This window comes from Puntigrus tetrazona, chromosome 14, assembly GCF_018831695.1.
Source record: "Puntigrus tetrazona isolate hp1 chromosome 14, ASM1883169v1, whole genome shotgun sequence".
NCBI lineage: Eukaryota > Metazoa > Chordata > Actinopteri > Cypriniformes > Cyprinidae > Puntigrus > Puntigrus tetrazona.
Window position 1 is genome coordinate 7074333 of NC_056712.1, and position 19137 is coordinate 7093469.

At 34.9% G+C, this 19137-nt stretch overlaps 3 protein-coding genes across 4 annotated transcripts in view; 1 reads left to right on the forward strand and 2 right to left on the reverse strand.

Annotated features, from left to right (window-relative positions):
• Positions 1-572, reverse strand: part of LOC122357407 (soluble guanylate cyclase 88E-like) — a 12377-nt gene extending 11805 nt beyond the window's left edge. For both annotated transcript variants that reach the window (XM_043256787.1, XM_043256786.1), the window contains exon 1: positions 1-572. This exon is cut by the window's left edge. The gene's annotated coding sequence lies outside the window, so the exon portion shown is untranslated.
• A 1131-nt stretch (positions 573-1703) lies between these two features.
• On the forward strand, positions 1704-9859 carry myoz3a (myozenin 3a). The gene is made up of 6 exons (XM_043257893.1): positions 1704-1857; positions 2776-2860; positions 4374-4531; positions 5381-5540; positions 6434-6617; positions 8905-9859. The coding sequence occupies exons 2-6, from the start codon at positions 2785-2787 to the stop codon at positions 9086-9088; spliced, it is 762 nt and encodes a 253-aa protein (XP_043113828.1). The 5' UTR covers positions 1704-1857; positions 2776-2784; the 3' UTR covers positions 9089-9859.
• Positions 9783-18912, reverse strand: LOC122358114 (pre-mRNA-splicing factor RBM22-like). Its single transcript, XM_043257892.1, has 10 exons — positions 18839-18912; positions 17013-17066; positions 16861-16890; positions 16638-16770; positions 16008-16108; positions 15733-15905; positions 14674-14874; positions 11951-12192; positions 11520-11651; positions 9783-10716 (listed from the first exon to the last, which is right to left on the reverse strand). Exons 1-10 carry the CDS (start codon positions 18890-18892, stop codon positions 10577-10579), a joined length of 1260 nt encoding a protein of 419 aa, XP_043113827.1. The 5' UTR covers positions 18893-18912; the 3' UTR covers positions 9783-10576.
• Between the last annotated feature and the right edge of the window lie 225 nt (positions 18913-19137).

The following is a 19137-nucleotide window of genomic DNA, read 5'->3' on the forward strand; positions in this document are numbered from 1 at the left end:
GCAGACCTCTCACGCACACATGCTGCTCTTTCCTTTGACATGGGCTAAAGTTTCTCACACTGTTTTATAACTGTATCATGCAATATAATGCGTGACATAACAGAAATCGTGTAATGAATGATTAATGCATAGTGAGTATCGTTCATACATTTAGGGATAGTAGGATTTTTGTTGTTGTTGTGTCAGGAAAAATACTTTTACTCGGCAAGGAGACATTAAACTGAGCAAAAGTGAGGGACCTTAAATACAGTTACAGTTGTGTATATCAAAGAAATATTTCTGGTGCTGATTCAGAATGAGAAGAGGAACTGGCAACGTTTTATAGTTTCCTGCCAAGTGTGCAGAAAGTCTGGTTCAGGTTCACACACACACACACACACACACACACAGAAACACAGTGTGTACATACAGGGCCAGTATCACCAGGACTCATACTGACACAGATACCAATACTTTTAATTAAAAAAACAAAACAAAAAACATATTTAAATGACCAAGTACACTTTAAAAATGAACAATAACTAATGTTGATATGACTACTATTACATTCACCTAAAAGCTAAGAGGATATTCCTTGCCTTTCAGTTTTTCGCAGTTTGTTTTGTGTATGTAATATTTCTGTTATTATTGCAATAAAAAAAAAAACAATCATACGGACAGGCCAAATTTGGCGTAGTAAAAATAGATACTATGTATGTAAAGGTAAGCCAGATCATGAATGCAACACGCAAAATTTAATTTCCTCTCATTGATAAATAAAAATGTATGGAGGAAGACAGTAATATAAAGACCAAATTGAGTATACAGTACATCTGTTTCACACTATGGGTTGAGCCAGAGACTGAGAAGTGGCCCGAGCACGGGCTCCGCTGTGAGTGTGTGGCGGTGCTGGTATTAGTGGAGCTCAATACCGACGACCGCTTCATTGACTCTAGTCTCCAGCTCTTCTCCCACCCTTCAAACTCCCTCCTCAGCTGGACTTTTACAGCTCAAGGATCAGCATTCCTGGGGATGGGGCATGCTTTAAAGCGCCCCTATTATAGTTCTTCTATTTCTCATTTAATTTTGTCTGGCATCGTTTGTGCCTAGCACACCGTTTTGTTTTGAACACTAAATGCGATAATAACATTCACTGTAAAAAGTGATTTTAACGCTACAGTTAATACTTGTTACATGGTTAACGGTAAATTCCTGTGAAATTTTCAGGGAAAAGTTGATGTTCCCAGAATTCCAGCCTTGGTCGGCAAAAAGGAATTCAAAGAAAAGCATACAAAATAAAAACATCGTAAAATAGCTCAGATCCCGCATTCAAATTATTCGCGTGGTAATTAATTTTCAATACAGAAAAACGCAACCATATAGAAAAAGAGATTTTGTCTTAAGCTCTCGATCTGGTATCGATTCAAACACTACAGACTCCGTTTGAACCCAAACAGCTCTCAGACCCTTCAAACTCTCCCAACACCGAGTCTTTAGGGACGCATTTAAGCTCAGGTCAAAGGTGAAGGTCCAGCTGTGACCCTGACAGTGAGACTAAAATATGAATCATATAGATAGACCCTAACCAGGACTGAGCGACGATCTCCAGTGACGACAAACACACACCGACACACAACATACAGACTGGTCCACGCGCTAAACTGGCATCAGGTTTTTATTATGGGGGTCAGTAGGGGTGCGTCAAGGACTAAATGCTTTGCCCCATTTAGCTCCCGTCGTTTGGCTAAATTAGCAGCCGTGATGTCATCGGGCAGGGGCTGAGGAGAGTCTTTAGAAAGCAGCTTCACGCCGCCGCGCTCTCACACTCGCACAGATCAGACAACCCAGCGAACACCCTCCTCTCCAGCACACACTCAGGTAAGCCAGAAACTCGCTCGTCGGGGTGTGAGGGATGTGCGTGAACTCACAGCGTGTCCAATCGGGTGCAATCTAACAAATCCGATCTTTTAGCGTGACCAAATGCTTCAGTGAGAACGGCGGAATGACAAAGAGAAGCTAAAGCTAAACTAAGCAAATAAATTGAGCGAGGTTTTCATTTTAAAACAATTAAAATTGCTCCATAGAAAAACAATACAGCAACTCCAGTCAAAAGCCACAAAGCACTGATTATTAAAGTAATTTTACAGAGTATGGCATTATCAAAAATTAACTTTCATAAGGGTCCGATATTTACTAGGGTTGACTTTTACGGGCAATTTTAACCATTAAAAAAAAACATTTTCAAGCATGTCATGTCAAAAACAGTTATCATATAACAAGTATCATACTGTTACTTATTAAATCCACATGCAAGTCATTTAATGCAATACTATAGTTTAATTTAAAGGAAGTATTTTTTTTTTTTAAATAATGTTAATTTAATTTTTACGTCCAATTACTGTAAGTTTTATCAAAATAATATTATAAAACATTATTAAAATACATTGGATGCTATTATTTCATGAAATTTATCTAATCGTAAAAATATATGATCAAAACAAAACGAATCAAATTAATAATATAAAAATATATTTAAAATACATTTAAATGTTGCAAATACAACAAACAGGAATTAATTACAAAACATTGCTAGTACTAACTAGTAATAAATATTAATAAAACCTTAAAATTAGTAACTGTATTAATAATAAAACAATAATTGCACAGTATTGCGTAAATATTAAATCTAATAAAACTAAAACTATTATGATTTTTGTTATTATTATTATTATTATTATTATTATTATCATCATCATAAGCAGGACATGAATCACTTGTGTGTTGGTGTGTGATCAGACCAAGAGGATGCAGACGGCACAACGCAGTCTCACCAAACAGAGACAGCAGCAGGCCATGATCCTGAGCAGAGAGGCCAAGGGAGGTAAGTTTCCTCGTATGGTCCAGACGTTCCGTACACATATTTATTGTGTATATTATGTTAGACGTAGCCTAATGTTGTAACTATCCCCCCCTCCCTTACCCTAAACCTACCCCTCACAGAAATCTTTTGTAAATGTAATCAATTCTAACTTCATTTAGTGCGATTTATAAGCCGTTTTCCTTATAACAACCAAAAAGCTTGTCGCCACAAGGTCGAAATTTACTGGCATTACTGTCTTTGTAGGGACATTTGGTTCCTGTAATGATACCAGCACGCACACACACACACACACACACACAACAAAAACACTTAGCCTAGATGAAGCCCTACAGAAGCAAAAACACAAACAAAAAAATCTATCATATTATGACTGTGTCCGGACTCCAGTCTTGTAAGGACTCGTATGATCGACAGGAGCAGATCGGATCAAAGCAGATTCTTCCTCAGTCACTCGAGTGATTTAAAGTGAGGGAAATCTCCATATCCAACATTCCTGAAACCATCCCAACGCCTCGGCGCGTTTGTTTGCCGTCGATTTTCCGTTGACGTAAGCCACAGCATGTCTGATCTGGCATCGCACGGCAACTCCAGCTCAGCTGAATCCGACTCTGGAGAGGGTACTTTATAAGAACAAGCCGCGGGCCGCTGCTAGCATGAGCTCTGGCAGGAATGCCCTCGCTGAAAATGCCACTTTAGGGCGAGTCCATTTCTCCAAGGCTTCCACGTTACTGCGGTCTAATAATAATAACACAACAAACACCACAGCAGCGGTGACAGAACAACCTGAGAGCGGTTACAAGGCATCAGATCAGTCAACAAGAGACAGTAAAGCCCTACCTAGAAATATCTAATGAAACATCCGTCCAGACCTTTAACAGGGAGACACGAGATGTCCCCACCGAATTACATCACACACTTTACACCACCGTGCAAATTTTTTCATCTTTATAGAAGATATGCGATTTACTATTTTTATATTATAACTAAAAGTAAAATTAATAAGTAAATAAATTAATGAGTAAAAACCAATGTCCAAAATGTTGTTACTTAAAATAAGTGAATGATAACTGATGAAAAAAAAAAAAACTGAATGAATAAAAATGTAACTATTAATATGCAGGAAATCTAAAAAATAAAATCTGACTCCAAACTGTAATAGTATCTCAGTCACACTAAAATAACACTTACAACGAATTGATGAAAAATAAAAAAAAGAGGTTTCTCTTAAATTCACTACTAGCTTAAATTAGTTTCTTCAGAAAACACATTTTTCAGCATTTTTCATCTTTTACCCAATCAAAATAATAACCCAGCTGCAGTTTGAGATAAATTGGAATGCACAATCACAAAACAAGTTGTTGAATCTTTATACGTATTAATCGTTCTGTAACTTGATAAACGGTTCAAAAAGCAAAAACTCTCATTAAACTAATGTGCGTACTGTAAAACACTTGACAAAGATGAAGGATGAATGCCACTAATGCCACTAAAGCGACCGTACGTGTGTGAGAAGGTCTGAACCTTGGGAAGAAGATCAGTGTTCCTAGGGATGTGATGATGGAGGAGCTGAACCTGAACACCAACAGAGGATCCATCATGTTCCAGGAGCGCCAGAGGAGAGTGGAGAGATTCACGCTGGAGAACTCGGCAGACGCTTCCTCCGTCTTCTATGTAAGACACCCTGCTTTAACAACATGCAGTATTTGGGAGAAAAATTAAAACTGAAATACAATGCATGCGTTCTATTTTATTTCATCAACATTTCACATTTTGCTGTTTAAAAAAAGTACTAAAATAAACTAAATCTGAATTTAAAAACTATATAGACGTACACACACAAATGAATGTGCGATAAAAACAATTAAAAACGAATACAACTTTAAAAATTAAATACAAGACAAATGCAATTAAATAAAATAAACTACAATAATTAGTTTTGTCAAACAACTAATCAAATTCAAAATAAAAGTTTTTGTTTATACGTAGTGTATGTACTGTATTTTTATTATGTATATAAAAATACAAACACATCATGCGTGTTTAAGATGTTATGTTTATATATTAAATTAATTTCTAAATAATATATTCATGTAAATTGTTATACCTATATATAAATATACTCTGTAAGCATAATAATAATAATAATAATAATAACAATGCATAAAAATAAATCTATTTAAAAATAAAAACTCTAATAATATATTAAAATCAATGTAGGTAAAATAACACAGTTTATTACTTAAGCTAATCATATTTGTAAACAAAAGAATAAAAAAAAACTCACAGGTTCATATAGAGCAAATATAAGGTCATGTGATGGACATGCCCAGAATATCGCCTGGATTTATTGCAGGAATCCATTTGATGAGGTAATAAAACCTGTCTCACATTCTCCTGCTGGCTTTCAGCAGTGAAACACTGAAGGGCTGCAGATTAGAAAAGACAGACGTGGCTGCAGGTTAAAGGTCACGCGTTACAAGACACTGGATAAACTGCTCTGTGCTAAACGTCTTCCATCAGAACACGGAACAAAACCAAATCCAGAACCAGGACCACATGATGACAGACGTGCAGGGAGGGAAAGAGAACCTGCTGTATCCAGTGGCCGGCAAACACAGTCTCGTCACCACCCTCAAGAACACGGTGGCCAAGAAAGGAAGCCCTAACGTCCTGGCACCAGGTACACACGCTCTTTTGAGTATTACTTACCTAATGCCTCACATTTATTGTCATGATACGTTTCATCATATAGATTACGTGACTTGAGCACAGCTGAAATTCAAAGTAAACTAAAATTCTCCAAAAAAGCAACCACCTAGCAACCATATAGAATACCATGCAACTGCATAGCAATGGACCAAAAAAAAAAAAAAAAAAAAAAAAGCAAAACTCTGGAAACCACTCACAATGCAATAAATAAATAAATAAATAAATAAATAAATAAATAAATAATAACAAAAATAAATAAATAAAAATAATATATATATATATATATATATATATATATATATATATATAGATAGATAATTATTATTATTATTATTATTATTATTATTATTATACAAATACTTTTGTGTATATATATGAAAAATACATATATTAACATGCATATGATTAATAATCTTATCTCATGTATTGGTGTTTCTCGAGTACATTTATCTTTTTTTTTTATTTGATCTGGTAAACAGACGAAACTCATGGTTAAGAAAAGCATTTTGCACTGCATAGAAGCACACAAGTGTATTTCTGAACATGAGGAGCATGCTTGTATGTATTTCTGCCGTCTCTGAGAGCAGCTTCACTCATCTGATAAACTGTAATCATTAGCCGGTTGCCGCGCTTAATTAACTCTGTCTAATGTTCTTCCTCCTGTCTGTGGAGCCCTTTATAAACATCCATCTCCTGTTTCCATCTCCTTATCTGCCCGTGGCCCCTGAAGGGACCAGTCTGGAAGTGCGCTCCTGGGCGAGCTCTATGAGCTAAACGCCGCAGCATGCTAGAATGCGCTTCAGGGCCGCTGATCTCTCTCTATAATTGGCCTGTGAATCACCAAGCACCATACTGTCCTTTTAGGCTACTCCGGGCCGCTGAGAGATATCCCTCGGGAGAAGTTCAACGCCACGGTGATCCCAAAGTCTTATTGTTCACCGTGGCAGGAAGCTCTGGGAGAAAATCAAGAGCTGCTGTCCTCGATCAACTCTCAGATAGCGGAACCGCCACAGAAACTCCCGCCGGCCAACTACAGGTGCTTTAACAGGTGAGATAAGCCACGGTGGGGCTTACCTTTCAGGTAAAGTCTGTTCACTCGGCAGCCATGTTTGAAACGGAGAAATTCTGAAATCTCAGGAAAAAAAATGCTTTTTTCCGTGTTTCAAACCAATATCTGTTCTTAAATGTTGCATCTCGTGGTCTTTTAGATTATTCAAAACGCTTATATTTCCACCAAAACAAAACAAAAGAACAAAATCGAAATGAGGTCGCGTTTGCACACCGAGAAGGCTCACGATTTCTGTTTTTAATTTTCAACACTATAGTTCAAAACGTTTACGCTCGGTAAGATTTAACATTTGTGTTTTTTGAAGAAAAAAATCATTAACTTCATTCATTTACTTTCTTAGTCAAATGTACTACTGATTTCCTTTTGGGGAAAAACGCAATTGTTTGCTATTTAAGCACTTCAATTAAGTGATATTCAGATACTTCATTAAGGTGGCATGTTTATATGGCATATGAGATATTTACAAAGCTGCCAAATTATTAGTATTGAGTGGAGTGGAGACTGCAGTTAGGCCCATTTGACTGAAAACACAGTAAAATCAGGCTAATATTATATTCCAACCTGAATTTTCAGCATCATTTACACCAGTCTTTAGAGTCATATGAAAGTATCAATGTTTAAACAACAGAAAAGATCTTCTGAGACTCTTTCAGAAGATCACCACAACCTTTAACGCACAACAAATGACTTGTAAATAAGTTCTTCTTCAAAATCGGTCATATCAACCTGGTACCTTGGTTTTTAGGTGAACCGGTGCAAAAAGACTGCTGAAAGTTGCATAGCTGCAGCTAAAAGTCTTCTAAATTGTTACATGCAAAGAGATTGCGATGGGTATTTTTTTTATTCAGTCAGTTTCTGTTATTTTACACATCAGCAGATTATGAGCGGAAATTAGATGGGGGTTTTTTTAGAACACAATGTAAAAAAAAAAAAAAAGCAGCAAACCAGATTCAGTGCCACGGCTCAGATAACCAACTCTATTTTGCTAATGAAATAATTGCATCAATCTGATTAAAATCCTTCCTTCTGACGACTAAAACATAACCAAAAGTGTTGCATCAAACGGTTCATCACAATGACGTGACCCAATACACTGCGGCCCATCTAGGGCTGGGATTCCCCTGTAATAGCTTCTTTATTTGGGAAGGATTAAGTCTTCATTCTCTGCGGGACCAGAAAACCGAGGTAAAACATGATATGAGAAACAGCCTCAAGGGTCACCATGAGGTTTTGGCGCATTAGCTTCATGCGTGCCGATGGTGCGCCTTAAATAGACCCAACAAGACTAATCCACACTATCAAATTATGAAGTCCACTTAAGAGAGCTGCGATGTTTCCACTGCGGCTTCCCATTTGAAACGGGATCCTCAGAGGAGCGGATGACTGAGGAACTATTTAAACGCACAAATACTCCCGTCACGAATTTCAGAGCCTCAAGAAACACCGCGCACACAGAAGATCTGGTTTCTCAGATACAAACTACAATTGCGTCACCACGTGGAGTCGAAACCAGAAGCAAGAATATCCTGAGGCTGCAGGACTGGGTCCAAGTGACTTTAATTATAAAATGATATGCGGTTTCCTTAAACGTTATGTGAAAAATGTCAACTAAATAAAAACATTATAAGGTTGCCTTGGAAACTAGCTCAAGTGTGTAATTAAAAGTTCTACTCGTAAGTAAAATTAAAAACTAAGTAACTAAAATTTAAGTAAACACATTAAATACGAATAGTCATTTAAACAAGAAAATGGGAAAACATGTCAAAAGCACGAAAAAAAAAAAAAAGTAAAAAAAGAATAATACAATTTTAAATAACAGTTGAAAATAATTTAAAAAAAGAAAGAAAATAAGAAATAGTAATACATTTTATAAATTAATAAAATATTGAAAGGTTGCCTTGAGCAGAAATGTGTTAAAATGAGTAAAAAAAGAAAGCAGAATTAAGGTTTCTGATAAAAATTAAGCTTATATAATATATATTTATTATAAGTTTATATATTATTATTATTTTATTAATTTTTTTAATTATGAAAATGACAACCTAAATAGTTATAGTTTTATATATATATATATATATATATATATATATATATATATATATATATATATATATATATATATATAAAAACAAGTATTAAAAAAATACATAACTATCATAAAAAAATATTTACTACTAAAAGAACACTATTAAATGCTCAGACGTATGGCACATGATGGAGCACTTGTAGATTTAGTTCAACTCTTCTTCGTGTGGTTTTGTTTTAGAGCTGCGGTGCCATTTGGAGGTCCTGTGTGCAGTCAGAGGGTGATTCCTGTTATTGGCTTTGAAGCTCTGGAGACTCCAGATCTTTCTGGCATGACCTTGGCCACCATGTCCAAACGACGCAACTTCAACAGAGCCCTGCGGGGATGGGGCATCGGATTCTCGCCCGAGTCGAATGACCTGTGAGCTCGGCGTTGATCCACAGCTGTAACATTAGAGGAAAAGACTGTCGCACCGTAAAGACCTGCGCTTTGCACTTTCAGGCCGTCCCATTATGTTCCCTGCAGGTGAAAGGACAGAGGAGAGCAGCTGCGAAACCAAAATTAAACATCAGGATAAAGCTCTGGAAGGAGGAAGTCTTGGTTGCTCTCCTAAACCGTTAAAGGAATAGTTCAAATTCTACCCGTCCAAAGACATAGATGAGTTTGTTAATTCATGAGAATGTATTTGAAGAAATGCAGCATTGCATCACCTGCTCACCATGGATCCTCTGCAGTGAATGGGTGCCGTCAGCAAGAGAGCCCAAACAGCTGATTAAAAAACCTTTTTGGATGAACTATTCCTTTTAACACCGCTATACAATAAGAACTAAATCTAAGGAGCTAAGTCTAAATCTTATAGCTATCCATAATAACCTCTGGCATTTTATAATTGTAGACATGTAAGTGTTTCGAGTGTGCCCCCAAAATATATTTAGACATTTTTAAGCACACGGAAGAATATGCCTTTGATATTGCATTAGATGACTAAATATCAAAACATCTATTGTTATGTTCGCGCAAGTAAAAAGCACTTGCTTTGATATATGTGGCGTCTAATGCGAAAATGTCCAAATACTTTTGGGGTGGCTGTGCTTTTTAAAAACAGAACAGACTGTACATTTTAATGAAGGCTAGTTTAATGCTGACAAAAGAAGATGGTAACGGTAGGCTCTTTCAATAAAAAGTACTTTCATTGTTTTTGAATTTCTTTGAACAGAAAAAAAACTCAACTGACAGTTCATTAAAAAATGCTTCAGAACACACACACACACACACACACACACAAACTAAACAAAACAGGCATGTTAAATAATAATAAAAAAAAACTGGTGCATCCTTTAAATAGACACTTCACTTAATTATGTTAAATGTCTATGGTGTGAGTGTGTGGATCTCAAAAACTGTACAAATAAAATTCAAATTAAGCAATTATTTTTTCACAAAAACTACTTTAGGACCATAAATGAATTAAGCACTAATTATTCACCTAAACTGTCAGTAATCTACTGAAACTAACTCATGTTTACTTTAATGCGGAATTGTTTTTTACTGCACAACTATGATAAAAATTTGGGGGAAAATGGCTTACGCTTTCCATGCCATTCGAGTGCAAGAAGTCCTAAAAGGTGCTTTGTTTTCGATGTAACTTCAAGTTAGCGTAGGATGTTGTCTCGGTGACTTTAAATAACGAGGAGGCATAGAGTCATTGTATAAACTATAATAACAAGGGCCTATGTGTTGGTAAGCCGTGTGTGCATGAAGAGCACCCCCAATCACATGACCATACCACAGTGTGCCAGTCCATCACTCTGTATGATGTCACAGATCAGACCCCGCCCTCTGATGACATCACCGCCACAGATTAATCCCCGCAGCAGTGAGGGAATCTGGACTAGTCCACACGAGGAGTCGATCAAAGGCTGTGACGAACAGCAGCATGCGCTCCCATGCGCTGAGGATCCTGGGAAGGGTAATGGATCTGACCCGGAGGTCTCAAAGCCATCGGAGGAGGTGGAGGAGGGCCCATGGGGTGGAACAAGGGAGATCCAAAACCTGAAACCACACGCAGACAGTACATACGATTTATTTATTATTGTAGATTTTAGTGTTTTTATTCATTTAGCGAGTCTAGTGCTTTCGTCTAGATCTTTTTTAGCCTTAGTTTGTTTTTATTTTACTATTTAATAACTAAACAAACCAAAATATAAAAAACAGATTTTAATTTCAGTTTTTATTTTAGTTTTAGTAATTATGTTATGTGCATTTGACTCTTTTATTAGTTTCTTAATATTTCTATTTAGTCTTAGTTCATTATATATTAACATTTATTATTAATTAGTAATTATTAGATTACTTCAAAAATGATATATTTTTTAATATATGTATATGTATGTGTGTAGTGTATTATTTATATAGAAAATACACACACATACAGTATATATTTACATTTATACATTCATATATTCATTATATAAACAAAAATATTTTTCATTTATATACCTGCATGTGTTTGTATGTGTGTATATGTATATATATATATATATATATATATATACACAATATATATACACATAAACAAAACTTTAATTTTGGTTTCCATTAATCGTTTGACAGCACTATTATTAATACATTTAAAATTATTAATTTTTTTGTTTAGGTTTCAGTCATTTTATTTGCTTATATCATAATGATTTTAACATCCATATATATATTTCAGTTTTAATAAATGTTTTTAAAATAAATGTCTTTTTTTATTGTGTTAAGTGATTGTGTTTGGCTGTAATTCTTTTTTCAGTTTTAGTTTGCGTGTGAAGGAACGCTAGAGACATGCAGGGTGAGTGGAGATGAAGGGTGACCTGGTGGCGGTGGGGTTGGGAGTCCGGGTGGAGGCGGCAGACTGATGTTCATGACTGCAGGAGAGCCGCTGGGGTCCAGGTTGAAGTAGTTAGCAGGAGTCTCATCCTCCAGAGCAGGGGGTGGCGGCAGAACTGCAAAATACACATAACACAATCAAACAGCCTTGACTTTCAAAACCTTGCAGTGATTTGACCATACTCAAGGGACATATGTAGAATAATATCACAAAAGACAGTGGTGTTGATCATTAATGATCCAGAATCAATATTTGGACGATCATTTATAGCATTTTCTCACAGCATCTGGAATAATTCAATTGATCATTTTGATGGCGAATTGTAATTATTTATTAATTGTTTATGAAACTCATACATAGATGGTTTTCATACATAGATGGCGGGACAGAGGCCGCTATAAAAGAAATACGTACTTGTAGGGAGACCCGGTACTGGTTCTAGTCCGGTGCCCATCTCATCGAACCCCTCCTTCCCTTTAGCGGCCTGTGATCGGCCCCACTTCACCGCCAGCCTGCGGCCGTTAATGATGAGCTTATTGAAGGTCTTCTCCGCTGCCAGCTCTGCTCCCGGTCGCGTGGAGAACTGAATGAAGGCACACTGCTGCCTCTGAACCAGCGTGATTGTACGGATCTCACCGTACTGATAGAAATTATTTCTGTGTAAGACGGGTGTTGTTTAAAAATAGTTGAAAAATAGTGCTCTTATGACACATGATCTCATTACATAACATCTTAAATCAGTGCGTAGCGTCCATTATCTTACTTATTAACTAAATAAATAATTCTATTACAAAAAAATGTGCAAACTGAGCACAGTATTCAGACTGAATACCAAGTACAAAATAGAAAGTATGGCGATATGTAAGAGCAAACACACCGTCTGTTACAGGTTTACTATAGTTAACCAAAACTAAAGCTATAAAAAAAATTGAAATAAAATTATTTTTAACTAAAAATAAAATATAATAAAACCTTTCAGCTAGTTTCCAAAGCATTTTTAATTTTAAGAACTAAATATAAAAAGAATTAAAATTAATAAAAATAACTAAATACTACTAAAAATGTATAATAATAATAATAATAATAATATACATAATAATAATAATATACATACATATATATACAGACGTGGACAAAATTGTTGGTACCCTTTGGTCAATGAAAGAAAAACTCACAATGGTCACAGAAATAACTTTAATCTGACAAAAGTAATAATAAATAAAATTCTATAAATGTTAACCAATGAAAGTCAGACATTGTTTTTCAACCATGCTTCAACAGAATTATTAAAAAAATAAACTCATGAAACAGACCTGGACAAAAATGATGGTACCCCTAACTTAATATTTTGTTGCGCAACCTTTTGAGGCAATCACTGCAATCAAACGCTTCCTGTAACTGTCAATGAGACTTCTGCACCTCTCAGCAGGTATTTTGGCCCACTCCTCATGAGCAAACTGCTCCAGTTGTGTCCGGTTTGAAGGGTGCCTTTTCCAGACTGCATGTTTCAGCTCCTTCCAAAGATGCTCAATAGGATTGAGGTCAGGGCTCATAGAAGGCCACTTTACAATAGTCCAATTTTCCTCTTAGCCATTCTTGGGTGTTTTTAGCGGTGTGTTTTGGGTCATTGTCCTGTTGCAAGACCCATGACCTGCGACTGAGACCAAGCTTTCTGACACTGGCTAGTACATTTCTCTCTAGAATTCCTTGATAGTCTTGAGATTTCATTGTACCCTGCACAGATTCAAGACACCCTGTGCCAGACGCAGCAAAGCAGCCCCAGAACATAACAGAGCCTCCTCCATGTTTCACAGTAGGGACAGTGTTCTTTTCTTGATATGCTTCATTTTTTCGTCTGTGAACATACAGCTGATGTGCCTTGGCAAAAACTTCGATTTTTGTCTCATCTGTCCACAGGACATTCTCCCAGAAGCTTTGTGGCTTGTCAACATGTAGTTTGGCATATTCCAGTCTTGCTTTTTTATGATTCGTTTTCAACAATGGTGTCCTCCTTGGTCGTCTCCCATGTAGTCCACTTTGGCTCAAACAACGACGGATGGTGCGATCTGACACTGATGTTCCTTGAGCATGAAGTTCACCTTGAATCTCTTTAGAAGTCTTTCTAGGCTCTTTTTATTACCATTCGGATTATCCGTCTCTTAGATTTGTCATCAATTTTCCTCCTGCGGCCACGTCCAGGAGGTTGGCTACAGTCCCATGGATCTTAAACTTCTGAATAATATGTGCAACTGTAGTCACAGGAACATCTAGTTGCTTGGAGATGGTCTTATAGCCTTTACCTTTAACATGCTTGTCTATAATTTTCTTTCTGATCTCTTGAGACAACTCTTTCCTTTGCTTCCTCTGGTCCATGTCGAGTGTGGTACACACCATATCACCAAACAACACAGTGATTACCTGGAGCCATATATATAGGCCCAATGGCTGATTACAAGGTTGTAGACACCTGTGATGCTAATTAGTGGACACACCTTGAATTAACATGTCCCTTTGGTCACATTATTTTCAGTGTTTTCTAGGGGTACCATCATTTTTGTCCATGCCTGTTTCGTGAGTTTATTTTTTTAAATAATTCTGTTGAAGCATGGTTGAAAAACAATGTCTGACTTTCATTGGTTAACATTTATAGAATTTTTATTTATTATTACTTTTGTCAGATAACAGTTATTTCTGTGACCATTGTGACTTTTTCTTTCATTGACCAAAGGGTACCAACAATTTTGTCCACGTCTGTATATATATATATATATATATATATATACATATATATATATACATATACATATACATATACACACATATATATATATATATATATATATATATATATAATTTTTTTTTATTTCCAAAGCTATATTTTAACTTCATGTGATAAACTAACTAAACTAAACAAAACTAACATTAATAACAAAAGAAAATTTTATCTAGATGACAAAATTTCAACAAAAATGACAAACTTTGAAATTAAATTTAAATAAAAATATAGAAATAACACTCAAAATTACTTAAGATATAACTTATATAAAATATATGTTTTTGAATACTGCATTCAAAGATACTGAACACATACTTTAAGTTTAAAATGACAGTCGTATGGTTGCTGAATCTCTGCTGACCTGAGCTCAGAGTCTGTGACGTTTTCTCCCAGTCCTCCGATGTATAACGTGGTGATGGACTTGTCCTCAGGCGGATCCAGTCGAGGCATGCTGGACGCTCTCTTCAGGAGTTTATCCGCCACCGGGTCGTTGACGCCATAATAACGATCTTTGATGTTCTGATCGGCCAGAGGATCGTCAGGGTCCGTGGGCTTCTCATGCCTGATGACACAATGATTTCGGTGAGTTCGGTTTTAAAAAGTATCACAACACTGCTATTGCCACCGTCAGGACAGTCATCTGCATTACAGCCAACATGAATCCAGTTATATTTCAGTGCAGCTAAACGAGAAATTTATAGAAATAAAGAAATTAATTTAACATGCTTGTTCTGATCAAAAATATGCAAGTCTAATTAATATCATATGAGCTTTTAGAAAAGATAAAGAAAAGATAAAATAACATTTATAATGTACTATAACACCAGGTCTGCATTGTCATTTATATTTTCTAAAACAATATACAAATATATATATAAATGTATATATATATATATATATGTATATATATATAAATAAATGTACATATATATATATATATATATATATATATATATATATATATATATATATATATATATATATATATATATATATATATATATTTGGTGTGCAATATTTATGTAAATATAGTTTTTTATTTGAAAAATAAAACATGTAAGCCTAAAGAAGGTCAATTATATATTTTAGATATTTTTTTTTAAATTCAAATATTTTTGTACTAAATGCACAATGCATTTTAATGGATATATGTGAAGACTGTTTTAAGTTGACTTAATTAAAACTTATGTTTCATATTCATATTCTAGTTTTAGGCCTATTAATTGAAAAAAATTATGCCTCAAATTTTGCCATAATACTGAATGAATAAATTGACTCATTTAATCCCCATAAACAGATTTAAACATCAGCATCAATAATGGTATCTGTGATAATTGCCTTCTTTTATAGAAAACCAAAATTAGTGACATTATAAGTGAATCATTTAACCCCTTAAAACCCTCAAACTGAGGAGCCTGACCTGTAGGGACACTCCTCTCCTCTCTTACACTCTCCCTTCACCCAGAAGGAGCAGATATGGGGTCTGTTGCGTTTGTAATACGGCGTGGTTCGCGCCAGCTTCAGCAGCATGTCACTGGGGTTCTGTGCTTTACCCAGCATCCCCACCGGACTGCTGCCGTCTGAGTTCTGGATCTGACACAGCAAACCAAGAGCTTGCATTAAACACATGCTACAATTTCTTTTTCTTTCCTCAGGCACTGGATTCTTATGTGTAATACTGTTATGAAACGTCACCTCTCTCTCCATGTTCTGAGTGTAATATTCCTTGTTCACATCTGACCTCGGCATGTTGTCTTTAATGGATATGCCTGTGTCTCTGACCTGGATCGGAAGACCTGTAAAAAAACAGACATTATTCACAAACGTTTCTGTTATAGTTCATATAGTTTAACAATGTACTAAAATAACTAAAGCTGAAATTTAAAAAAACAAAAAACACATACATACATACATACATACATACATACATACATACATATATATAAAAACAAACATTATTTCAAAATTAAAATTAAAATCAATCCAAAAATTCTCTAAATATGAATTAAATCTCTAAATATGAATAAAAAAAAACATTTCCATTATACAAAAATTTAACTTCTTCAAATATTACTTCTTTTTTTTTTTAAATATTACATTTTCTCTTTTTCCCTAACAAATTCAGAATGTTTTTTTTATGTATGTATCGTTCTAATGCTTGTACGGTTTTAGTTTTAATGACACAAAAATTTGTATTAAAAATGTATCATTTAACGTACAGTCTGGTAAAGAGCGGACCAATACGTTCTCCATTTATTACATTAAATCCATGCTTGTGAAATAGGCTGAAAATGGAACCAATGAAACCAATAATCGTCGTCTCACCGTACTCCAGGTCCAGCAAACACGTCTGACAGACGTTCTTCATCTTACTGCAGGTCTGACACACCTCAGTCTTCTTAAAGCGCATCCGTAGACCAGGACACCAGCGGAAAACAGTGAAGGGACGCGCACATATCTAAAAACATTCAAAAGACCTCACCTAGCTACTTTTCTTTATATATATATATACACACACCTATAACCAAACACCATATCCTGACCTCACCTTGCACTCTTTGCCATACTTTTCCTTGGTCTGAAAAAAAATAAATAAATAAAAGTACAGTCACAAAATTAAAACCTTAAAGTTAAAAATGTTATGTTTAAAATTTATATTTTTATAAAACCAACAACAAAAAAAAAAGGTTACTTTTTTACCATGCGAATGTATGGATTTTCCCCAAGACATGTTTGACAAAGAATAGGGAAGTCCTGAAGGAAAAAACAAACAATGAAAATTAGGACAACTAATGACCTTTGATGAAATGAAATGAAATGAAATGAAGTAACAAATTAAAATGTTTGAAAGCATCTACAAAATAAGAAATATTGAAAATCAGAACAACAAATAACTTTTGATGAAAGAAAGAAATTAAATTAAATTAAATTAAATTAAATTAAATTAAATTAAATTAAATTAAATAATAAAACGTCTGATAGCAGCTAGACAAAATAAGAAATATTAATAAATATTCAAAAAATGTGAAAAATCAGGAAAACAAATGACCTTTGACAGCATAAAATAAAATAATGTCTGATAGCAGCTAGAAAAAATAATAAATATACTATAACTAGATGTGATGTTATATTTGGCAAATCGAAACTGTGAAAAGTCCTATGCAAATAAAGTTTGGCAAAGGCAGTGTTGTATGAAAAATAATAATGTGACAAGTAACCTATAACCTATTTTTATGACATAAAAAGTAGCAGAATCTCAAAAAAACCTGACAATATTTATGATTGAAAATAAATTGCTAAATTATGCCTTTTATCATGGAAAAACTTTTTCATGTGCATTCAATGTGTGTTCAACATTGACTTTTTTCTTCATGACTGCATCATTAAATCGCATCAAAATGTTGAAACTGATAATGCAAGTCACCCAAAACTGGAATACATTACATTTATAAGAACTTGCCACGTGCATTTGAAAACAGTTTTTCCACACTTCATACAACCTTTTTTCGTCAAATGTTGGCCCGTTTCCAACAGTAAGTGCTTTGCTGTATCTTCACACTTCCTTTAAGATGCTGAATAAATTCCTGATCTCTCTAAACTGCTCCCTCAACAAGTTCTACAATGTCATTCACCTCATTAGACGAGCTAAAGATAGTTTAAGCGATCACAGCAGCGCCGATATCTGCAAAAGGAGAGAGCGCTGGCGTTCTGGATACTCCAGTGTCTTTATGGCTCAGAAAAGGACAGATTTTCTGATCACGGCTAAAACAGCTTCAGGGCATTCAGGACAGACAGTTTTCATAACGGGCCATAAACACGTGACAAACATATCATTTGGATGTTTGAAAAGAACAGCATGTGCTGACATTTGGTGCATTTAAAATCAGCTGTCATTAAATAATATCAAGAAGACACTCTGATGTAAACAATGGAACAGCTGAAAAAATAAATAACAGACGAATTGGATATAAAAATAAAGCCTTCTTAAACATCCCGACAATTAAATATACAAAAACATAAATGCACATTGGTTTTTCAAGCAGGTAAATTAATAGGTTGTTGTAGTCTGATCAACTTTATGACATTTTATAATTTTTTAATAAGCTTTTTGTCAACTATGTTAAGGTTTTTCTGTTTGTCTCTTCAAAACCGATACATTTTGTGAACTGCCAAACTTTACCTCACAATAATTATTAAGTAAATAAATATTTTATCCTTATAATGCCCCAAAGCATTACACTCATCACTAATATTTGACAGTGATGTAAATATATTTGTATAAAATATTTGAAAATTATATTAAGAGCTTTAATCAAAACATCTCTGTCAACTTTACTATTTTTTTTTTTTCCAAATACTTATCTGAAGAGCACGCGCACGAATTATTATTTATATTAGTGTTTTTTTTAATAACTGTCAGATGTAAAAAGGTTGCTAAAAACCCTTTCTTTCAAAAAGCAAACAAGCAGACACTTGTCTGAGGCAGTCTGCAGCGTGTTAGGTCTTAAATAATCATTAAAACATACCGAATCTTCCCAGTTCTGTCTGTTGTAGGTGTTTGAGCCCAGGGACGTCGCCATATTCCACGCACGCACGACGTGGAAACGACACAACGACGTCACGACGTCACGCATCACTTAACTAAAATACACTATAGAACTAAAACAGGCATTTTTAAAAGACCGTTAAAACGAGCGCGTAATACGTTCCCACCTAACATCTTGTAACTTTTATTTTGCTAAATTTCATCTAATACTACTTTGAAATCCTCAATTTCAACGAATCAGTTAAATGTGTATTAAATTAGTTTTAATTGATTCATTCT